The sequence below is a fragment of the Taudactylus pleione genome, unplaced genomic scaffold (genome assembly GCF_031769625.1).
Source record: "Taudactylus pleione unplaced genomic scaffold, aTauple2 ptg000398l, whole genome shotgun sequence".
Taxonomy (NCBI): domain Eukaryota; kingdom Metazoa; phylum Chordata; class Amphibia; order Anura; family Myobatrachidae; genus Taudactylus; species Taudactylus pleione.
Genome location: NW_028284800.1, coordinates 2776366 through 2802108, shown reverse-complemented (window position 1 = coordinate 2802108; position 25743 = coordinate 2776366). Strand labels below are relative to the sequence as shown.

Here is a 25743-nt window from a genome sequence, read left to right as displayed (position 1 = left end):
CATTAGTTATAATCAATTAAGTCCAAACCCAAAACATGATAGAAGTATTTTTTAACTACTAAACAGAAATACACTTACACCTGGTCAGTTAAAGGTTATTACACACTAAGCGATATATTGGACGATATGTTGACGTGGATCAGAACGATATATTAGCCACTTCGCTCAGTGTGTACAGGTGATTGCACGCTCTCGTGTCGATTGGCACATATTCTGATCTGCTCTGCATGCACGGCCGATCAGAAGATCCAGTGGCCGACACCATGCTTCTGGATGCAACGGGGGAACGATATATCGGGCATTCATACATGTGATCGCGCAGTGTGTACGGACTGGCTGATATATCGTGCCTTCGCAATTGCCGTCGCTGAGTATACACATTGTCTAGTGTGTACCCAGCGTTATGGTCTGATTCAGAGATGGACACAGGGCCGATGTTTATGCAGTTGAGCGAAGTTTTGCTACTGCGAATGCACGAAAAGTTCAGACAACCCCTACAGCGCACGAGCAATCCCAAGTGTCCTATGCCATTCGCAATTGCGTTCGGCATTGTTAACACTTGAGAAGGGGTTTGCAAACCCAGGGCGTTTTAGGGTGGAGACTGGGAGGTGTCCTAAAGTGTTCTAACAAAAGGGGGCCATTTCATGGGCGTGTTATAGGAGTGTCACAGGTGTGTCCGGGAACTGCTGCTTTCCCAATCGTAAAACAGCTTTAGAGGCCATGTTTAGTTGGATTATACATAAAAGGATAGAGGAAATATATTCCGCACAGGTCAATTGTATATAGAAATTATTCCTATGAACCCCTAGTGTTACATATAGACTATTCTCATTTATTCTTAGTAGGGGGTGCTATCATTGACAACAGTTATAGCAAAGTCCAAACAGATAAAGAAATAGTCTAAAAAGACAACTCTTTCTTTATCTGTTTGGACTTAGTTGGATTATAGGAGAGTAGCCAGAGCAGACCCTAGGCTACCACAAATGTCACTGGTGCGACCGATGTTGTGTCAATGTTGGTGTGTTTATAATCTCCACACCGCGGAGCCCAATAGTGGGCACCTCATTGCTCGTACACTTCATTGCTCGGTTGAGCACAAGGGAAGGCCGAGATCAGCGCTTACATATTCCCGTAGTTTATACTATTGGGAGAGCAGCTGCATTACCAACCATCTCTCAGACAACACAGGTGTAACTAAGAACACCCATCAGAATATGGCACAATATTGGTCATATCTCAAAGTGCATATAATGGGGGTGCACCCACTCTCTCAGGATATTGCAGCTGCCACAGCGTTCTGATGGTTCAGGAATGAAGTTGGGGGTTCATTAGATGTTTCACACTACATGGGCAATTATTTATAATCATTCTTTACTGGAGAAAAACTCTGCTGTATAGGGAAATCTGGCATGGGAGAGAGTACACTGTGGTCTGAAGCCTGACTAAGAAACAGAGATAAGCAATGTGAATATAAAGAGTGCAACATGGCTAATGAGGGAACACAGGAATATCGTGCTGTGATAATGAATAGGGGTCGATTCACTTAGGAGCAAGGTGGTGATCCTTGTTAGTGTGTGCATATGTCGCACTTACTGTAGCCAAGCGGATATTCTTCACAGCTCCATAGAGGTGTACAACAATCCGCTATTTTGGGGCAATTTGATGCGCCGTTGCTGTTCCATGAAGCTGTAACAGCACATTACAGACATTGTCAGAGTAAAGGTCTCTGTGTAATACATAATACAGCCATCCCCAAACTAGCGGTATGTTTTCTCTAGCAGTTAAAAGATACAATGAAAATGCTCCGATAACAGAACTAGGCTACTGAAGACGGCTGAGAAGTACCATTGATAACAAAACTACGCTACTGTATATGCAGAGGGCTGAGAGGTACCATTGATAAGAAAACAACGCTACTATATAATATGCAGAGGGATGAGAGGTACCACCAATAACAGAACTACGCTACTATATAATATGCAGAGGGATGAGAGGTACCACCAATAACAGAACTACGCTACTATATAATATGCAGAGGACTGAGAGGTACCACCGATAAGAAAACTACGCTACTATATAATATGCAAGGGGCTGAGAGGTACCACCGATAACAGAACTACGCTACTATATAATATGCAGAGGACTGAGAGGTACCACCGATAAGAAAACTACGCTACTATATAATATGCAAGGGGCTGAGAGGTACCACCGATAACAAAAAGTAACGCTTACATAAATAGTACTATAATCTATTAGTAGAGTCAATAATATATCTGAAATTATGCGAGTATTTGAACCTAGTCTACTATACATCCTATCCCTTTGTGGACAGTTAACACCTTTACGAAGTTGCCTAGTACAGCAAAGTTTCTTTCTTTCTTGAAGTTCAGCAGTTTAGAAGTCCTAAATGCAGTGATGACATTACAGAACAGGCCTATACAGATTAGCGAATATACAGAGGAACATGGGCAATGGTGCCATAGATATGGGTCTCTGACTCATGCTACTGGCCTTCTGGTAATTCAATGGATAGATATTTTTCGGTTTTGCTAAAGAGGCAAGAAAATACTCATTACCTTACGTTTTATCAATTTTATCTAATGGAAAGTCAGAGTAAAACCAGCACCAACGTTTACGTATTTGGGTTTAGTAAATGCCACACAAATTATTATATTCTTCAAATACTATTAAAATATTAAAACTACTTGGAAATAGGACATATACTTCTTTTGAGTCCTTACTAGACTCTTTTTACAATAACACAAACAGGAGGCGATGTATCAAACCTTCAAAAGAGGTAAAGTGGAGAAGTTGCCCATAACAACCAATTAGTTTCTAATTGTAATTGTATAGCTCAAAGCTAATTGGTTGCTACGGGCAACTTCTCCACTTTATCTTCCTAAAAGGTTGATAGATGTCCCCTACAGCCTTTTATCTACGTAAATACTGGTATATCAACTGTAATGACAAGAATCTATAATAGCATCTCTCCCGGAAAATAAGTAGGAACAATAAAGATAAGTAAATAGTTTCTCAAAAGTTCCGGCAACAGTCATGTCTAGTTTACAGGCACTTTAATGCATTGTGCTATTGATATGATTTAGTGCAAATAATTGGCTAGTGTTGCACTATAAGGGTCTGCATGCATTTTCAGTTATAAAAACAATCTTAACTTAAATACTATAATTATTAATACAACAGTTTAAAAAAAATTACCCAACCAAACCCTGAATATTACTTTATAATGTTATTATTTAAAATTGAAAGAAATAAATCAAAACCCTACATAGTGTCTAGATTAAAGAGAATTAAATTTCCAACTCAGTTATCATTCCCTGACAGATTGCTGAGATATGGGTGCAGTAGTGCTACCCTCGAATATATGAGGCTTTTATCACCATTGTAAACAGAAAAAAAAGTTCATATATTTAACTAAAAACTACCAGGATTCGTGCTAATGCTAGTTCCCTGGTGTTATTAAATGCATAGTTTGGCAACATGTATAAAGATATGTAATGTTTTAACGTACGTACTTTGATGAATAGCTGCAGCATATAAAGCTTTAACATATTCAATGACCCCACTACACAGATCCGAGAAGCATAAATAGATCATTAATTAAAATCTATTCTTTGAATAAAAATGCTTAAAGTTCTCTTTAAAATTAAAAAAATAAAATAGAAATTTTAACCATTTTGTGGTAAGCTGTCATGCATTTTGCAATCACTTTGTAGTGGAAAATAGATGAATTCAGCTAAGACTCAAGTTCTCTTGGTTTCTGTTATTCGTTTGTTTCAACATCTTCTTTTGCAGAATCCTCTGTGATGTTTCCGTCTTCTACTGATGAGACAGTATTGTCCACTTCGGCCTGAGGCTCGCATTCTGGAGAGGCTTCAGAAGGGCTGCTCACTAGCTCCTCAAATGAGATTAAAGATTCGTGCCCGGCAAGACTATGATCCAGATCGGAGTGCGACAAGGGGATATCAAACGATGGGGCTTCAGACACTGTGACTTGTTCTGTTGCAAATAAAATACAGAGATGGTTAAATTATTTGAAACTCTTCAAATGACATTATACTAAAAAGTTAGATAAGATTACAGATGTATCCTCATACACTGCGGCTTCAGTCACACCAAATAGCCCCTTCCTGGGCACCAAGTCCTGCACGACTCAACTATAAAACAACTGGAAGCGACGAAACTGCTCTGCTAGATTACACTGATCAACATTTGTACATGTGTGCGGGTGAGTTTGAACCATTATACGAAGTGCTATGATGTGGTCGCATTTTTTTTCTCATGCCAAGTTCAATTCTGCGTGGGTAAAAATAATTCCAGGCTGTGAAAGCCACGGCCTAACTTTTCTGGTATACTGTGAGCGGGTTTTCGTTGCATCTTGTGTCGTGTGGCATATATACGCTAGGTGTACGAGGATACTGTGAATTCTTATCAGTGAGTTATGGTGTCATCACTTCATTGTTCAATAGGAAATCTTGCTTAATGTAAGAAATAAAACACCCCCTACTGGAAATTATTACAGATTTTAGAAGTCATATTGAAGATCCATGACCTACATGTTTAGGTTCAGAATGGATCAAAAGGAACCATAAGGTTTCTGGGACCAAAAAAAGATTTCAGTAAAAACCCAAACCTTTCTGCTTTTCCACGTCTGGAGTAATTACTCCTGCGGACAGAGGGGGCTGAATATCTTCCCTCTGGGCAATACATTTTGTATAAACAGGAATAAGCACCAGGATGGGGACTTCAGGAGATCTATAATGTATCCCGACTGACTAGGTCTATGATAAATTTGAACTACTGGTCCCGAAACAGAAGCAGATAGGGTCCTACCACAGGTGTACCCGGGTGAGCCGCCAACCTGTCATGCCGACTGCTTGACAGAAGTTCGTAGCTGTTCTTATAGTTGTCCAAGCCTGTCTACCTCTCTGCAATCCACCGATGGGAAACACTGGACTGACTCAGGGAGGTCTGAGTACTCGCCTTACCACAAGGACAGAAATAATAAAACTTAGGTTTCTTTGGTATAAGGGAGAAAGAACTCTTGCACTCAAGTGACCTCGGACATAATTGTTTTCAGTTTAGGATGGAACAGGATCTCCAAGACCAGCAAAGCCAAAACCCTGCCTTCTAGTCCCACAAACTGCAGAAAATCTGGTCTATAAGAACCCAACCCAGGCACTTAGCCAATAGTCAAATAAAATTATTTCCAGATAATCCATCACCGGTGATGGATTATCTGGAAATTGTTGTTTTTATAGTGATGTATAATTAAAGGCAATATTACACTATTTCCCGTTTCTTTTCGCCTTTATATGTTTTATACGCGGAGAACACCGGTTGGAAATTTAAACATCTGCCACATTCAAAGAAGGAAGGAGTGTTGAATTATTGAAAGTGGATGAAAACAAGCACTTTTTGACTCTGAGTTACGCCTCATGTTACTTTGAACTGTTTTTGCAAGTCAGTGACTTTTTTTTTTCCGATTTATCCTTGTTCCCTAGGAGGGTTTGCAAAAAAAACCAATTTTTTATGGTGTTTTATTTACAGCATCCATCAAGTTAGAGCACAGGATTTACACTGTTTATTATTTATACCTTAGCCCAGTGGTTCCCAAACTGTGCGCCGTGGCACCCTGGGGTGCCTTGGGACACTTGCAGGGGTGCCTCAGGTTGGTGGTCCAGCACTAAATCAATTTATTTATGGTCAATGTAATGTAAATATGTGTGCAGAAGCGTAAACCTGTCCACTACTACATAACAGAACCTAAGGATGACGGATAAGCACAATTTACTTCACTTTACTACTTTTAATTTTTTTTTCTGAATTTCTCAGTAACAACATTTTGGCTTAGGGGTGCTGTGAAAACAATGCTGATACTCTAGGGTGCCTTGGTTCAAAAAAGTTTGGAAACCACTGCCCTAGCCAATAGTGCCGTACATATCCCAGCAGCCTTATTGATCCAAGTGAAGCTAAGTTCTGGTGAAAACCGTTTAAGAGAAGCCTACATTTTCCTATATATGCTATCTCATAAGGTAGCAGTGTTCGGAATCAGAATGACAGTAGTGGCTTTCGAGAGTTGAGTTTCTCAATTTGCCTTAACCTTAATAGGGAGAGGATAAAGGGGTAATATGACCTGAGCTGTAGAAGGAAAATAAATCTCTTCATTTTTAAGTTAATTAGAAAGTGTCCAAAATATCCATTTCCTAGCTATCTCCGATTTCCCATGTGAGCCAATCGGTACAAACTTGATGGCCCACTCTCTACTTCCCACAGGAACACTCGCCAGGACATAAGGAAACCCCAAGATGCTCCCACCACCTTGCCTTCCTCTTGGGAGGACAAGTCAGAAGCGGACTCCTCCTGTTCTTGCAGAAGTACTGGAAAGGTGTCGTCAATCTTAACTCTATTAAAGGAAGTAGAAGTTTCAAGATACCCTGCACTGTCATCGAATGAAATCCAGTTGGGTCATCAGGTGCTTACAGAGTTCATGCCAAAAGGGAGATCAAGGTCTTGCTTGTATGTCCCATGATACCCAGGCCATCTCTTCCACTGGGCTTGTTGGGCAGTTGCCCAAGGGCCCGAAGCTTGTAGGGGCCCACCAACCGGCCCCCCGGCAGCCAGTTGGTAAATTTGTGATATTTTTATAAGCCGTCCGCCGGTGCACTGTATTCTGATCTAACCTCCTCCACCCCATCCTCCCCCGTTGACGAGTACTCACCTCAGTTCCACTTCATCCGCCGGCTTCAGACCAGTCAGACAGAGTCTCTCTGCATGTGTGGGAGGTCTAATGGGCATGCAGGAGGGTTTAATTTTATTGACCATTTACATTTTTTTCCCGTGAATGGGTGGGTAGGGGCCCCTGTGCATTGCTTTGCCCAGGGCCCACACTGCTCTTAAGACAACCCTGACCCCACCCGGGAGAAAAAAAGAAAGAATGCCAGCTTGACACCCATTAGCATTTGGTGAGTTGCTATAGCTCAATAATAGCCTGGAGCATAAGTATGCCTTCTCTTTGGGCAATACAATGTTGCTGGTCCTCCACCATGCAGACGGAATCTAGAGCAGGAAAAAAATGTCCCTTCTCCAGGCAGATCACCAGACGTACTAACCTTCCTAGACATTGAAATGAAGCAAGAGAAGAAAAGGATACATTCAGTTACAAAATCTAGGATGATGTGTAGCGCTATAAAAGATACAGGCAAAATGTGCCAGCAGAAAAAAAAACAGCATCCATAATCACTACTTCCCGGCAGATGAGACTGCAAACAATAGACTGCTGCTGGGTGCCTATTCTGGAACTTGGCAAATTGGAAGTGACACAAGTGAGGAAGTCTTAAAGGGATGGAACTTTGCCCAAAGTCCCAGAACAGTAGGGAGGAGGCCATCCAAAGGAGAGCCCCCTTATCCATTCTCAATGCTTGACCTTCCCCAGCACAGGATACCTTGCTTCTATCTCCCCTGTGCAGGATATGAAATCCAGCTGCAAACCCGCTCACCATTAAAGAAGGAACCACATAACTTGCCTAGAAACTTCAACCAGGCTTCTGGTGGACACTTCACAAAACGAGGGGGATCAGCATTTTTTTGTCAGTTTTAAAGTGCCCAGGCACTTTGCACCACAGACTATACACATGGTATTTTCTAGTGTTCCCCAATGACTGCTTGAGAAAACAAGTTATTACCCATTGGTGTCACAGCTAAAACTCTAATATGTTATCAAAACAACAAGTTTTTATTGAAATAAATTACAGAGCATGATCAGATTGAGTTCTACACATTGTCATATTTAATATTTAATAATGGAACTTAAAATTCACTGAAAGCTTAATATGAGAATACAAATATAGGGAGGTTCGAGATCACGGTTTGTCCTGACAGCACGACTGGTCTGGTTGTGGAAATGCTCAGCAGAGAATGTCCAAAAACACCCAGAAGGTCAGAATCCTGACAGTCACAATGCCGGCTTTGGAATCCCGACCCATGTTGTTGAGTATTCTAACCCTCTCCCTAACCCACCCTAACCGTCCCCCCCAGCAACTCACCCTAAACCCTCCCCCTAGTGCCTAAACCTAATCTTAATACTCACCGTCAGGATTCTAACTGAAGGGATCCGGACTACAACCCCTCAGCAATGTGCATGCACTATAGTGCAATATCAATTTCTTTGTATGTGTTAACACAACGCAAAGTTGTAAAGCCCAATGTTAACATGGTGGGCAGCACTTTCACTGGCTAATGGTCAAAGTATGGGTGACAGAGATAGAGCAAGGCATGCAGAATGGGATAACAGTACCCTGACTCTCCTATTGTTCTGTCATCTTTGTACAGTAACTACACTACATGACTAGTGATAGAACATTCAGTACGTACCAATGTAAGCATTCAGCTCTTCAGCGCTCAGAATCTTGTCTGTTCCTGTGGGAAGATCCGGTTTCACATGAGGAAAGGCTGGTGATGTCACATCAAGCAGCTTTGTTATGTCTGGAATCTCAGGCACTGGAAGGTCAGAATTGTTTGGAAACCCTAATGTGAAAAAAAAAAAACAAGTACATTTCAGTTTCGATTCCAGATCGATTATGAAGTAAATTTTGCACACATGAAGGACCAAAATGGGCAAATCTAGCCATCCAGGCATGAGATGCAAAATCAGGGGCAAGGGGGCACGTTCTCCCTAGGTCACACCCCTCAGAAGCTCTTGAAGTGGGTATTGGTATGGTCGGGTAATGACTATCACAGCCTCATTATTCACTATTACAACATTGGTTCTACGGGACTGTAATGCTGCAATAGTGAATGACTTGTCCGCATAGACCATGATCACAACTACCTGCCCGGCCTTTTTAGACATTAGCCCGCTAATGGGTGGCTGATCCCCTACTGCAATGATGAAGAAAAAAGATAGAATAGAGAAACACAAAAAGAATGAATTAACATTAACGCTGATCTAGCTAATCGCATGATCAGTATTTTATTTAATGAAAATTACAATTATAAATATATCTCTTTATTTTTGAGGGCTAAAAAATTCCCAGTAATGGATCAACTGCTATTGCAGGGGGAGGAGCAGCTACGGCCGGGCCGCAACTAGGGGGGAAGGGGAGACAATGCCCCGGATGCCGGATTTGAGGGGATGCCAAGAAGATGGTCGGAGACAAGGCCAGACTGGCCATCTGTCATTTCCTTCTTCCCAAGCCTCGTTCTAGGTCTCCACTCCCTGCCTTCCGAACACTGTCCCTCTGCCTCCCTACCCCGTTTATTCCCTCTGACCAAGCATTCTGCGTTCCACTAGAGCACCACTCACTGCCTTTCTCCCAATCACTCTGTCTCCGCCCCCTGCCTGCCTTCAGATCCCTGTCCTCTGCTCCCCCCGCCTTCCTCCTGAGGCCAGCCCCCTGCCTTCCTTTTGAGACCTGTCCTATGTCCCCACCCCCTGCCTTCCTCCTGAGACCTCCTCCTTTTCATGCAACCTGCCTTCTCTCTGTCCCCTCCCCCGCGTTGTGCATTTCACCAATCCCTGCCCCCTGCGTTCAAAGAAAGACACTTCCTATTTGCAGGCCGCACCTTCCCAGCGACTTTTGAGTGAGCTGGGCAAGTAACCAGCAGTAGCAGATGGAGGACATTGCTGTGTCTGGCAGCAGCAGGTAATGAGGTTAGTTTCCTTACTGTTCTGCTGGGGGACACCCCAGTGTCCCTTTACTGTACTGCTGGGGGGACCTTGATGTCACCTTACATGGGGCGCCATATTACTGCCTTGCCCCCGGGTAACAGAAATGCTTATTTCGGACCTGGCTATGGGCCCTGTATGTGAGGGGGGTGCTGTAGACACTGCGCACCCTGTAACAGAAGTAGTTCTGCCACTGCCTGTTAGACCATTGCTCAAGCGCAGAAAAGCTTAGCTGTGGCCGCAGGATAGACTTACAACTCCTATAAATGTTGTCATGAGGTTTGCTGATCTAGTTCCACCCCGCCCACCTTCAGGAAAAAAATAATTAAAATACAGCAAATATCATATAAAATATATTTAACATTTTTTTGTAACTCAAATTTAGTTATTTAAATGATTACTTGTATTTTCTTCTGGTGCTTGACTAAACAAATGCCACTTTGGCTTGCCATAGCTGTATCACTGCTTGACCTGCTATTTTCAAACCTTCGCTGTCTGACTGATATGATGGTTTATTCACTCACTCGAGTTCTAGCAGGGACTTGATCAAGTGGAAGCAGCAGCACAGTGCTGGAGAGATACAGTGGCACCAATGTCATTAGCAAGCAATGCATTACATGAAAAGCGCCCTCTAGTGTAGTAGACTATTTATTTTCTGACAAATTTATATTAATGTATCCTGAGTACAAAATAAAATAATCCAATAAGTCCAACAATTAAAGGAAAGCGATGGAATTGTTGCTCTCTCTAGAACATACTGTAAGACTCGTTCTTCCTGGACCAAGTGAAATATATGAATTTGGATTTTATAAATACATCCTGGATTGGCCACTTGTTTCCCCAAAGGAAGGGGAAGGGGAATAGGACACCGTATAACCTTTATAATTTTATGTTTTTTGTACGTGTGGATTTTTTTTATTTATTATTGGAAATATTTTGTTTACAAATGATTACACTGTGTTTAGCATCCAACTTTCTGTTATTTTATGATCAATGCTGGAGACATAAACCGAGGAGGACCGTATTGGATCCTAGAGAATTATACATATGTTATCTCATTTTCAGCAAGTGTTGCCGTCTACCCCTGCTTCTATTGGTGGGAATCAGTAATCGCAGATAAGCAAGTTTGTCATATTATTTTCTCACAAATACTCTAATTACTACACTAGAGGGCGCTTTTCATTTCAACCCTATAGATCTCTTTACCAAACAATCTTCTGGGAAACAAGGAACAAGCAGCCACCATTATATTAGTACAGAGGTTCCCAAACTTTCTTAAATCTCGACGCACAAGAGTATCAGCATTTTTATTCACGGCGCCCTAGGCCAAAAGTTTCTTTTTGAGAAATTCAGCAAAAATTCTTAAATCAAGTAAATTGTGCTTACCTGCCATCCTTAGGCTCAGTTATGTGGTGGTAGACAGGATTGCACTTATGTTTGTCCATATATTTTATGACTGGCAGCCACAAGCACTTGTTTTGTCAATCATATAGACCATAATTAATTGAATTTAGTCCTGGACCTCCAGCGCGCAGCACCCAGTTTGGGAACCACTGTATTAGGGACTGTGGCCCTGATTCAGAGCCGGACACTCTGACAGAGCACTCGCTCTGAATCAGGGCCATCCCTCTCTTTTATGAGAGCGGCCTCCTGGCCGCTCGCATAGCTGTGGGTGACCACCCACAGCTATAGCGAGCGGCCAAAATGATGGTCGCGATGGTTAAGACCATCACGACCATCGGGCTTGCGACGAGACCCTTGTGGTAGGGTCTCGTTGCCACAAGCCCTGGAGTGCTTTTGGCTCTAACAGAGCCAAAAGCACTCCCACTGACATCACTTGTGATGTCAGTGGGGCCGGCCCTAGACGGTAGGCGTTCCCATGGGAGTAATAGGGGGAGTAATAGAGAGTAATAGGGGGAATTGCAAAAGAGAGGGACTCAAACATAGGTTTGTGCAATATAACATGTACATACGCAGGTCATGAATAACAGGTAAGATTCCGGCAAGCAAGTGACCTTCTTTAGGACTTGGAATGAGCTGGCCAAATCATTGGTACAGAAGTGCTGGACACGTTTGTGGACTAAACATACCTATTCATGAGTATATACATTTACATACTGTGGAACATTTCTTATTCATTTTATTTTTATGATCACCCAAGCTTATGTAATACCTGGATCTACCAGTCTCTGCACAGGTGGTGGGAGAACAAGTGTGTGTTCACCGGGACTGACTTGTGCCTCTTGTGCCTGTGATTCCGCCTGTGCCAGAGCTTCATCCGCTGTGTCAGTTGGTGTTTCTGGCGCCTGCAGGGGAGCCTGATAGCAGAGAGAACAGAAAACATTTACAGCCATAAACTATCAACGTGTTTCCCAATAAACCTAGGACCCATTCACGTACCTCTAGGGTACAGACAGACAAGAACCACACTTGCTTACTACTTCTACTATACGTGACCCTCTTTACAACAAAAACCTCACTACAACACCTGGGCTGGTCTGAGTTTTAAGCTGGTAGATGAAAGAAGTTGCAATTAACTACTATGGTTACTACAGTGTTTTCCCTTTATCTCTGTAGGGGACTGTAATTCCCCTGTGCTAGTGCAGTTTAAAGTGGATAATAAAGATAGGTGTGTGTATAAAGATAATAAAGAAAAAATTAAACGTTGGTATTCTCATTTTATTCACTATAGATAAGAATATGCAAAACAGTCTATTCTTGGCTGCTTTATTGTTCTACTAAGCATCCTAGCATGCTGACTGGGACAGGATAATGGTGTGACTGGACTCTAGCAAGAAAGATCTAGTGAACACCAAGCGATGTACAAGGCACGGTATATTCTCACCGGTTCAAAAATAAAACCCTGATTACAGGACACCACTCGCTCACCAGGTAACAAAACATTTTACTTTTTATGATAATATTTAAGGCAGCCTCATACCTCGCTATATCCATTGGTTGGCGGTACAACTGGCTCTGGGTCAAGTGGCAGCGGTGAAGGGAGTTTAATTTCATTATCTTTCTTTGGCGTAACAGGCTGTAAAGGAATCCGGTGCAAGTAACCATATCCGATACCACAGCCCAAGCTACGAGAGAACACCAAAACATCATCATCATCTCCCATCCTAAGCCAGACAGAGTCACTTACATTGTATGATGTGTTTACAGATACAAGAGAAAGCCAAAAAATCTTCCTAAAATTATATTAAAGTGGAAATTACTTATTTCACACCCAGCATTTGGTAGTGTCAAGTAGTTTACTTTTTTATAGTGTCAACCGTTCAGATTGAACATTGATTAAAATGAAGTGATAAATATTCCTATATTACAAAGCTATATATACCAGTGCTTGATATACTTTATTTATCCTAAATTTGACATATACACATATAGAAACACACACAAGACAAGGTACCTTCCTTCACCGCCCCATGCTCCATTAGGGGTTACAAACACCTCCCTGCAAGAATCTGTATCAGTGTTATAAACCAGCAGCTTCAATGGTTTCCCCTCGTGAGATTCTATCAAGGCGTAGAAATCTTCAGACTAGAACAAGGTAGACAAACAAAACGTACAGGTGTGAGAAATGACAGGTTCTATGCATAGTATAAAATAAAGTCCCTAGTAGGCGTCCGTCTGTTTGTTTGGGCTAATCTCGAGAATCACTGCACGGATTTTGATGCAGTTTTCACTATTCTATAGAGCATTTGTCAAGGTAGGTTTAGGTGTATGAAACATTAATGTAGAGACAAAAGGGAGCCGAGCAGTGACGATCTGAGTAAAGCAAGTCAATGAAAAAAACTGTGCAACACGTGATGCACAATAATAGAGAATAAAGTGCTCAGAGAACCCTTTCCACTGTCCATGTTTATTCTAAACTCAGCCCACCAGCATGCTGACCCTTCGTACAGGCCTGTCCATCAGCCTGTACTTCCCTGTTCCTCTCCAGGCCACAACAATATTTGTGTGTATGTCTCACAATTATGTGTCTCTTTCATGACGCGGATACGCAGAATATTCTCCTTCTAAATACATATCTATACATTACATTCACAAGAGGCTGTAAAATTACTTACCGTATATACTCGAGTATAAGCCGAGTTTTTCAGCACATTTTTTGTGCTGAAAAAGCACCCCCTCGGCTTATACTCGAGTCATGCCCGCATGGTACGCACCCTCTGGGGGCACTACCAGAGGGGGAGTATTACTACTGGGGGCAGTACCAGGGGGGATATTACTACTGGGGGCAGTACCAGGGGGGATATTACTACTGGGGCAGTACCAGGGGGGGATTAATACTGGGGGCACTACCAGGGGGGATATTGCTACTGGGGGCACTACCGGGGGGGGGGGGGATTACTACCAGTAGCTGCTGCATTTCCCACCCTAGGCTTATACTCGAGTCAATAAGTTTTCCCAGTTTTTTGTGGTAAAATTTGGTACCTTGGCTTATATACGGGTCGACTTATACTAGAGTATATACGGTAATTATCCGTTGTTTTTATTAACAAACATATATAACTGTTCAGTTCTATCCTGACCTCAGAATTTAGATTGTAAACTATTAATTCAGTTAGTTCTCAAAATCTAAATTTAGTAAAACCAAATTTCTCTTATGTTGTACAATAAATTCTTATTCTATGTGAATTATAGAACGGCTTGGTATATGGTAAGACATCTCAGGTAAGCGCTATTTTTCAAAAGCTGTCAATTATTTGTATATATGTAAACACGTTCATTTCAAATAGTTATTAAAACTGAAAATAAATAACTAGTTAATAAGTTACGTTTTTATCGCACCGTGTGGCCTACTAATTAATTACCTTATTTTTATTGAATTGTGTTTATTTGGCGCAAGATAAGCACATGGTATGTGTTTATCATTCATGAGAACCCTGGTGAAGTTTCTATAAAGTTTGGCCATTTATAGTTACATCCCTGATGGTACTGCGGGGAGAGCTCTCTCTATCATTTCTACCTACAACTTTTAAAACAGACATATTACTTTTGATTTCACCATATATAAACGCATGCAGCAACTTCCAAATACTATACGTCCCCCCCCCCAAAAAAAAGCACAAACCTCTTGTAAAATCTGGTCTGCCCCTACAATATAATCCGTATGTGGCTGCAGACCGGCCAAAGCTGCAGGAGAATTTGGCTCCACATCCTAAAGAAACGATAATGTGAAATTAATTTAGATCAGCGCAAGTTTACTCAATAGGGGTTGTATGTTCACTTGTCCTATCAAACAATCCCGTAGGCTGAAGTAAATATCTCTATACCACTTACCAGCACGTGCCATACATGTTCATTGGCTCCTTGGAAGCTGCAGAATCGCACACTGGCCCCAAGAAGCCCCTGGCCGCCCCACATGTTACTGGGGGTGACTTCCAGCTCGCGCACTTTCATTGTCTTTGTGTTATACACCTCCAGCTTCACTGGCTTCTCCATGTTGGCTTTCAGGAGATCTTTAAACATACTATTTTCTTTATTCTGAAAATACAGACACACATCACATATTGACCAATGCAATTTGCTAATCACTTATTTCTATTCAAACAAACAATATGGGGAAAACAATACTTTATGTATGCTGCAGAAGAAAAATCAATAACAACAACAAGTTTACCTTCCATTTCAGGAGCAAGGTTACATTTTTATATCTATATCTGCTTAGGGGGATGTACTCTGGAAGCAGACGGTCTAAATGCTGACCGCCGGCTTCCAGACTTTCTAATCCCGGCGTGGTACTAATGACAGGCATACCGAACGAAGGTAAGCCGGACGCGGACAGCAGCGTGTGTGTGTGGGGGGGGGGTTAGGTTTAGGGCCCCAAGGGGGGGGACTTAGGGTTAGGCACCCCCCTGGGAGGGTTAGGTTTAGGCTAGGGGAAGGGGGGGTTAGGGTTAGGCACCCTGGGGGGGAGAGGATGGTTAGGTACCCCCCCAGGGGACTTAGGTTTAGGCTGCGGGGAAGGGGGGGGTTAGGCTTAGGCACTTGGGGGGGGAGGTTAGGGTTAGGCACCCCTACGGGAGGGTTATGTTTAGGGGTGGGAATTAGGTTAGCGATACTTACCTTAGGGACGATCGGGATCTTCACTCATGTCGGGCTGCCGCTGTCGGGATTTGAACCACCTGCCATGCGGCCGGCGGTAATACCTACTACACCCCTGCTTAGTCACTCTCCCCTCTTTGAGTTGTCTAGCACCTTCTTATAGCAGTCATTATACAATATTACTATACTGATAATTACAAAATTCAACAGTTGTGTATAATGAAACAAATAAGGTATACATTACTTCCCCTTTAAATACCTGACATCATTACTACTTATCATAACTCAACAACATTGTCTTATGGCAGGTTGTGCTTACTACCTGATGTTCTGTTCTATACCAATTACCACTGCATTGGCACTTATACTGACTTAGTTTGCTACTTTAAAATGAGAAAAATAAAAAATACTTAACAAGAAAAAAGAATATATACTGATGTGCCCTCATACATCTAGCCCTAATACGCCACGTGGCGCGACATGCCTGGCGTGAGTGAGCCGCCAGGTCCTGTGCTACTCTGCTGGCATTGGGCATCTTTTTTTTGCTGAAAATGCATCTGAGCCACAATGCGATGTGACTAGGACCCGCCCAGGGGCATTTTAAGGGATTAGGGGACCCATGTGCAGCCTCCGTTTGGACCCCCTCCTCTTTGGCAGCGCAGTAGATTCTGGCTTAATGACCAGAATTTACTGCGCATGTGCGGGTCTCCAGAAAAATGGTGCCCACGCTTTCTTCCCGGGGACATCTATTCTGTGCATGCGCGAGTCACTGGTAATATGTCCGCCGCCATTTTCCCTGTGATTTTTGCGGCTACAGCGTAGCACTCTGGAGACTGCAGAAAGGTAAGTATAACTAAATATGGGTGCAGGGTGTGCGGTGTGGATGCCCCTAGACCCAGGGGCCCGTGTGCACCACACACCCTGTACCCATTATAGATACATCCCCGGACTCACCAGCAGGCTGTGCTGATACATTTTATATGTGACACTTGTACATCTGTGTGCACCTGAGTCTGTATATGAAGCACAACGGAACTTGGAATGAAAAAAAGGTGCAGCCGCTACATTGTAGCACATCTTATACAGATTCAGAGACTCAGCCGCATAGAGAAGTGTTACATATCAAATGAATCAACACAGTTTGCTGGTGCGTCCTAATGACATCGCATTGCGACTTAGACACATTTTCGGGAAAAAAAAGATGTCTGGAGCTGCAGAGTCTCACGGGACCTGACGCGCCGAGAGGAGCTTTATAGCGCGACTGCAGCAAAGATGTATAAGGGCACATCTGTACCATGCTTATTTTTTATGTAGAAACAGGTCTGAGTATCTTGATTGAAATAGGAATATAAAAATATGAAAATAAAAATGTAAAAATGTAACATAGGATAGCCTACATTCCCTCTACAATGTAATAGTAACAGCACCATCATGTAATAAGGAAGTTAGGTAGAAGGAAATATAAGCTTCCATGCTCTGATAGGGTAGTGTATTTCATATTCTCTAATCTAGACAGAAGTAATCTGCTGGAACATTATAGACACAACATCAGAGATTGGACAATAACATGATGATAACATTTTAGCACATACTGTATTAATGAGATTCTTGTTTTTCATGGGGTTGTGTCTCTGTATCAGAGTAATACACATAGCACAGTAATGCTTATAAGACGCATAATCAGCAGCTGCCAGATTCAACACGACCAACTCAACAGGGTTTGATGTAAGCCTGCAGTGTGTGCCCAGCAATTAGTCTCTCGGGAGGATTACAGGGACTTTAAAATTAACCTAGCTTGATGTGTCCCTGAAAAAGAGCCTAGTGATGAAATACCACAGATCAGGAATAAATAGTGCTGGACACTACAGACTTCTCCTTTCAGAGATAGGATGCAGAACGTAACTAGGAGGTTTGTGGAGAAGACAAAAACATGAGTTCTTGAGGTACGAGATATTTTCGTGTCTCTGAAAGTGATACAGTCAGGTGCATAAATATTGGGACATTGACAGAATTTCCATATTTTGGCCTCTATTCACCACCACAATGGCTTTGAAATGAAACAAACAAGATGTGCTTTAACTGCAGACTTTCAGATTTAATTTGAGGGTAATTACATCCAAATCAGGTGAACGGTGTTGGAATTACAACGGTTTCTATATGTGCCTCCCACTTTTTAAGGCCAAAAGTAATGGGACAAACTAAACAATCCTAAATCTAATGCTGGGCATACACTCTACAATTATCTGTCAAATCTGTCTGGTGGGAAGGAAAATCTGGTCCATTGTCTAGTGTTTGGGAGCAAATTTCTATTGTCATTTGCTCCCATACATTACCAGATTTTCATTCCAACCAGCCAGATTGGACAGATATCTGACAGATTATTGCATAATGTATGCCCAACATAACTTTCACTTTTTAATACTTTGTTGCAAATCCTTTGCAGACAATTACAGCCTGAAGTCTGGAACGCATAGACATCACCAGACGCTGGGTTTCATCCCTGGTGATGCTCTGTCAGGCCTCTACTGCAATGTCTTCAGTTCCTGCTTGTTCTTGGGGCATTTTCCCTTCAGTTTTGTCTTCATCAAGTGAAATGCATGCTCAATCGGATTCAGGTCAGGGGATTGACTTGGCCATTGTATAACATTCCACTTGTTAGCCTTAAAAAACGCTTTGGTTGCTTTTGCAGTATGCTTTGGGTCATTGTCCATCTGCACTGTGAAGCGCCGTCCAATGAGCTCTGAAGCATTTGACTGAATATGAGCATATAATATTGCCCAAAACACTTCAGAATTCATTCTGCTGCTTTTGTCAGCAGTCACATCATCAATAAATACAAGGGAACCAGTTCCATTGGCAGCCATACATGTCCACGCCATGACACTACCACCACCATGCTTCACTGATGAGGTGGTATGTTTTGGATCATGAGCAGTTCCTTTCCTTCTCCATACTCTTCTCTTCCCATCACTCTGGTACAAGATGATCTTTGTCTCATCTGTCCATAGGATGTTGTTCCAGAACTGTAATGGCTTTTTTAGATGTTGTTTGGCAAACTCTAATCTGGTCTTCCTGTTTTTGAGGCTCACCAATGGTTTACATCTTGTGCTCAACCCTCTATATTCACTCTTGTGAAGTCTTCTCTTGATTGTTGACTTTGACACATATACACCTACCTCCTGGAGAGTATTCTTGATTTGGCCAACTGTTGTGAAGGGGTTTTTCTTCACCAGGGAAATAATTCTTCTGTTATCCACCACAGTTCTTTTCCATGGTCTTCCGGGTCTTTTGGTGTTGCTGAGCTCTCCGGTGCATCCTTTCTTTTTAAGAATGTTCCAAACAGTTGATTTGGCCACACCTAATGTTTTTCTGATGGGTCTGTTTTGATTTTTCAGCCTAATGATGACTTGCTTCACTGATAGTGACAGCTCTTTGGATCTCATATTAAGAGTCGACAGCAACTCATTCCAAATGCAAATGTCACACCTAGAATAAACTCCAGACCTTTTACCTGCTTAATTGATATGAAATAACGAGGGAATAGCCCACACCTGCCCATGAAATAGCTTTTGAGTTGATAGTCCCATTACTTTTGGCCCCTTAAAAAGTGGGAGGCACATATAGAAACCGTTGTAATTCCTACACCGTTCACCTGATTTGGATGTAATTACCCTCAAATTAAATCTGAAAGTCTGCAGTTAAAGCACATCTTGTTTGTTTCATTTCAAAGCCATTGTGGTGGTGAATAGAGGCCAAAATATGAAAATTCTGTCAATGTCCCAATATTTATGCACCTGACTGTATATGGGTAATGGATAATGTATCGCTTCTGTAGTCTGAGCCTTTGCTGCCTGGGAGTTGTCATAAAGGTCTCTTTTAAAGCAGAGAAACCTATACTACATTTTCCCAAGACAAAGACAATGATATGATAGCACTAACATAAAAAAAAAAAAAAAAAAAAAAAAATTATATATAAAGTGAAGTGATTATTGTATTAAACAATTGGCAGCAGCTGCCAAGAAAGCTATTCTATCACAGCAGATTTCCACTTCTACCATTCCTATAAATTTATTTTGCACCAAATTTTCTTTTCTATTTTTTATGGATTGGACAGAGACTTCCTTACGTAATAAAAAAAACTTGGCTTCCGTATTTTCACACGGTTTCAGATGTTTTAAAAGAAGCCTTAAGAAAATGTTTTATTTTAACAACTTGGTACAATTGGAAACCCTGAGTTCAGGAATACCCTTTTAAATGAGAGGATTGGTTGCATTACTAATTTTCTCTTTTGTGGGAAGTATATATACCTAACCTGTGTATTATTTTGTCAGTAACATTTCTGTCATTGTCCACATGTTAAATGTTAAAAGGTGTGTTCATACTTAATTTTATACATGACATTGTAACTTGCTTTTTGTTTTGCATGTTAGTCTATCAATAAAATTGTTTAAAAAAACAAACAAGCAAACAAAAAAAACAAAACACTGGGGTCAATCCAGTTAGGTGCAAATTGCGAGTTGCTATTTTCACTTCGAATTCGCATAGCGAATTCATTTTGCAATCCAATTAGCAGCTCTCGCTGAATCAGTCAGACTGAATTCGCAACTTTCTACTCGCATCTCCCTGAGGGTGAGTTGGGAAGGAAAAACTTTATTTTAAGGTTAAAATGTCGCGACACTGTGCTGAACCCCCTTGGACCCCCCCCCTAATGACTAAGTAGTCATTTGGAAGTTTCCAATTAGCTTAATTAGTCCAATAACAACGTAATTTTTTGGTGGGGTAAAAGAAAATGGTCTTCAAATTACCCCAAAATCAACTTTTTCATTAGGTTAGGCACCCCAAATTTAATTACAATAATGTTTTAGTTGAAATATAATTGTTTTTATGATTTTTCTTTTTCAAGGTGCCCTCAAAGTACCCCAAAATCAGCTTTTTTCCTATTTTTTTCTTTGCATTTTTCGTTTAATTCGTTTGAGATTAAACGAAAAAAGTTTTTTTTTTTTTTATAATTTTTTTGTATTTAAAAAACAAAAAAACACAAATAAGCCATTTGACACCATTTAAAAACCTACAGTACCTTCCTAATGGCCACAAACAGCCTTCTATATAGTCCTGCTAATGAAATTATCCATTTTGGGGGGTCCAGGATGGTCTCCCCATATTTTCATGCATTTCTCTCAAATCTCATTTATCAGTCAATTCGCACCCCTCCGCTGCAAGTAGTGGAAATAGGCATTTTTTATTGGATTGGAGAATTCTCTGAGAAGTCCCTAATAGGGACTGACTCCATTGTTGTTTCTGGTATGATGTCTATAGTCATGAAAGTGACATGGGATGTGAAAGGGACTGGGTCTGGAAGAGGACGGCCATGGAAAGAAGCCAGCATAATAACCCTTTCACAATTTATAATAGTTTTAGGCACAGCACATGGCTCCACGTTGGCACTATGTTCAACAGTGCTGCTTTTCTCAGTTTGAGAGGCAGGATTTTATTACACACACCGATCAGCCATTACATTATAACCCCCTACCTAATACTGTGTAGGTCCCCCCTCGTGCTGCTAAAACTGATCTGACTCATTGAGACATGGACGCCGCAAGCACCTGAAGGTGTCCTGTGATTATTGGCACCAAAATGTTTTCAGCAGATCCTTTAAGTCCTGTAAGTTGCAGGGTGGGGCCCCAATGACTCGGACTTGTTTTTCCAGCACAGCCCACAGATGCTCAATAGGATTTAGATGTGGGGAATTTGGAGGCCAAATCAGCACCTTGAACTCTGTCATGTTCCTCAAACCATTCCTGAGCAATTTTTGAAGTATGACAGGCCACATTATCCTGCTGAAAGAGCCCACTGCCATTAGGGTATACATTTGCCATAAAAGGGTGGACAGGGGTCTGCATGGGCACTCTGACTGGTATGCAGCCCCATAAGCAGCAAGCTGCGAAGCACAGTGTGTTCTGACACCTTTCTATTATAGCCAGCATTTACCTTTTCAGCAATTTGTGCTACAGCAGCTCTTCTGCGGGATAGGACCAGACGGGCTAGCCTTTGCACCCCACACGCATCAATGAGCCTTCGGCGCCCATTATCCTGTCACCGGTTTTCCGGTTGTCCTGCTTTGGACCTCTTTTGGTAGGTATTAACCACTGCATACCGGGAACACCCCACAAGACCTGCTGATTTGGAGATGCTCTGACCCAGTCGCCTAGCCATCACAATTTGGCCCTTGTCAACATTGCTCAGATCCTAATGGGGCCCATCCATCAGCGATGGATTGCCGCGATCCGGCAACCCGGCATCGCAGAAATCCAACATGTTGGATTTTCCCTATTTGATGATCATGAACAAAAAATGATCTCGATTGTCAAATCGCCGACATTCAACATGGAAAATGTCTGCGATCCGGCGACGGATCGCAGAACATCGATGGTGGGAGGTTGGCGTTTCCACCCGGAAACGCCGGCACTTCCCATCGCATCGCCGGATCGCAAACTCCGGTCTCTGATGTATGGCCAACTTAAGGCTGGGTACAAACGTAAAGATTTTCTGTCCAACCATCTAGTTGATTGGTTGGAATGAAAATCTGGTATGGTATGAAAGCAAATGACAATCAGCAATTTGCTCCCAAATGCGGGAAAATGGACAAAAACTGTTGTTTGAACAAATTGTTAGATCAAACATTTAACAAACTTGTCTGAACATCCATTCTCAACTGTTTTCTGGCATTTATGAGCAAATTGCTGATCATCAGTTACTCTCATACATTACCAGATTTTCATTCCAACCAATCAACTAGTTGGATGGTTGGACAGAAAATCTTTACGTGTGTACCCAGCTTTACACTTACATTTTTCCTGCTTCCAACTCATCAACTTCAAGAACTGACTGTTCACTTGCTGCTTAATATTTCCTACCCCTTGACAGGTGCCATTGTAATGAGATAATCAATGTTATTCACTTCACCTGTCAGTGGTTTTAATGTTATGGCTGATCGGTGTATTTGTTCTCCACGTGTGTGTTTGGGTTTGTCCATATTGTTCAGTTTTCTTCCCCAGTACAAATACATACTGATAAATTAAAGTGGCAACACATGTTACACTCTGACTATTCAATCACATTTTCTTTAAATAAAATTGTAATTGTCGAAGAATCAATGTTTTTGGGTGCTTACAGATCTTTCCAATTTTCTCTTCATTATGAGCCCACACTCCAGTGTACTCTAAGTAGGGATACTTGAATTTTAACAGCACTGTATAGCAAGATTCAATTCATCTCTGTTGATGTGTGATAAAAACCAGTGTCGCCCCTCTTATCACTGGCTAATCACATTGTGGGCAGCATGGGCAAATGTTTGTAATTAGCAAATGAAAGTCACGGTCAACAGATTGTTCTCTAGAGGTCCGTACACACGGTACGATTAAACTTGACGATTTGAACAATAACAATATTGTTCATATAGTTAAAATCTTCCAGTTTTTGGCCCCTTCAAATGACCATCGATGCACGGGCACAAATGGTCGATAACGACCATCGCCCGTGCATGCTGGTCAACTTGGTCGATATCGACCAGGTTAACCAGGTTACTATAGGGACCAGCGATCGTTATAGTCGTTTGGGGGTTGGTGCTGTGCTGGATGATCGATATCGATCATCCAGCACGATCAGACGACATCTTTCTCTTTGTCTGATCTGAATGTGTGTATGCACCATTACTCTGCAGCAAGACTGCCTTTACACAACTTTTACCATTTTTAAACTAAATATGTATAATGGACATGGTTCTCATGGACAACATTATACTGGGACCAGCTACAGCCTAGGGGTGTTGGGATAAGCCCCATTTCCACCTTATTCCTCCATAGGGGTTCAAACCCCACGCTGATCAGTCTTAGTCTGGTACCTGCTACAACAAGGGGACCTCGATATGCAGATTTCTCGGTTTATAGTCAGAAGCAGAGGAGGTTTAGCCTGCATTGGTCTCCACTCTAGTAGGATGGCCCCATGTTTGTTGTCCCCCTGCTTGACTGGGAGCCAACAGTCTGTCTAGCCCTAGGGCTGGATGAGGCACTTTTTTAATTTATATATTTACTCAAGATTGGAAATCCCATTGGAGTGACTGGGTTAGTGAAATGAACGGTAAAAACGCCATGCCCTTTAAATCTGTACACACACATCAGAACACATCTAGAGCACTTCAACCATGGGTATACGGTATACCACATATACACTCACTCAGAAACTCAGCGTTTCCATGCGTTTTCACAGTTTGCATTTGTCAGTGAATTACTTAGAGACGTAAACACACACTCCTACACCAGTTAACTGTTAGGGAAATTACAGCTCCGTTTCTGGGCAAGTTATCTGACTTAAAGCAAATGACTATGCTGGTGTTCTATAAACAGCGGTGTATCTAGGGATCCGAGCGCCCCTGGCAGTGTAATGGACAGGCGCCCCCTTCCCCCCATAATTTCTGTGTGTTTGCAACTGTGTAAGGCATACCGCTCTCAGTACGGTCTGCCGTACACTTGTTGGGCCCGGGGCACTAGCAGTGAGTGCGGTGCAAGGCCCGGCCTGATTCTACCCCTTGGCTGCTAGTGGCACTGCCGGATGGTGCCCCCCTTTGGATGGCGCCCCTGGCGAGTGCCATCCTGGCCAATGGATAGATACGCCCCTGTCTATAAATAATAAAAAAGAATTAAAATTATAACAACAATAATAATCTCGTGTAGCAAAAGTTATTTTCAAGATTGGTCTATGAACACATGATCATTGGTATAACATTTGTATTACTTTAACTCTATGAGTGTTACGTTATGATGAATCGCTTACCAGCCTTGCATGTCCAATTGCAATTATAAAATCAAAAAAGGGTTCCAGCCCTGCTTTTTGTGCTGGGGATTTCTCTTGCACCTAAAATGAAGGAAAAGAAAGTTAACTGGAGCATAACATATGTTAGTTATTTCATAATCAGTGTAATATTATTATTATTACCAGTTATTTATATAGCGCACACATATTCCGCAGCACTTTACAGAGAGAGTATTTGGCCATACACATCAGTCCCTGCCCCAGTGGAGCTTACAATCTATATTCCCTACCACATGCGCACACACACTAGGGTTAATTTTTGTGGGGAACCAATTAACCTACCAGTATATTTTTGGAATGTGGGAGGAAACCGGAGAACCCGGAGGAAACCCACGCAAGCACAGGGAGAATATACAAACTCCACACAGTTAGGGCCACGGTGGTAATTGAACCCATGACCTCATTGCTGTGAGGCAGTAACCATTACACCATCTGTACTGCCCCAGTAATATATATCACTTTCTCCCTCTGCTTCTAAAGCTGCTCTGACAACAAAATCTAATACAATGCAAATAGAACAAATATGCTGTAACAATAGTCAACAAGTCAGATAATTTGCTTTCATTAATCTAATTTAATAATGAGCTACAATCATACAGAATGTCCATCCAATTCTTGGGTTCAAAATATGTTATTTGTGATAACATGTGACTGTTGGATCACAAATACTCCACTGAAAAGCATTTGTCTGTATTTGGAGCTTATACTGATACTACAGGACAGGACTTCAATGTGAAGTTTGAACTATTTCAGAATATAATAATATTTTTTGAACCCTATAATTGGATGAGCATTATCTAGGTTTGTAAGTCACTGACACTGGAGTAAAGATATGCTTCTCTTTTTGGTTCTAACACAGATTATCGGTCAACTAAATAATTCCCATTTTAACAAAGATCAAACCATAATCGTGAAAGTTATGAAGGGTTTGTGATGCAAACAGGGCTGCCATCAGAAATTGTGGGGCCCAGGACTGATAAAATAGGAAGGGCCCCCCTGGAGGGGAAGCAGTGGATAATGTGGGTGGAGCTACATTGGAGGTGGAGCATCAATTGGTGCGTAAACCAGTTTTTAAAAAAATTGTCAAAGTTTGGGCTGTGGGGGTAGGTGTTATTATTACCTGTCATTCTATC

At 41.9% G+C, this 25743-nt stretch overlaps 1 protein-coding gene across 1 annotated transcript in view; it reads right to left on the bottom strand.

The window, feature by feature from the left end:
- Positions 1-2876: 2876 nt before the first annotated feature.
- Positions 2877-25743, bottom strand: part of GORASP1 (golgi reassembly stacking protein 1) — a 77806-nt gene continuing 54939 nt past the window's right edge. The window contains exons 2-9 of the mRNA XM_088446433.1: positions 24572-24652; positions 14978-15181; positions 14769-14855; positions 13101-13231; positions 12627-12771; positions 11859-12003; positions 8392-8544; positions 2877-4017 (exon numbers count right to left, since the gene is read on the bottom strand). Of these exons, the coding sequence (XP_088302559.1) occupies positions 3782-4017; positions 8392-8544; positions 11859-12003; positions 12627-12771; positions 13101-13231; positions 14769-14855; positions 14978-15181; positions 24572-24652 (1182 nt within the window). The 3' untranslated portion in view covers positions 2877-3781. The remainder of the gene's footprint in view (positions 4018-8391; positions 8545-11858; positions 12004-12626; positions 12772-13100; positions 13232-14768; positions 14856-14977; positions 15182-24571; positions 24653-25743) is intronic.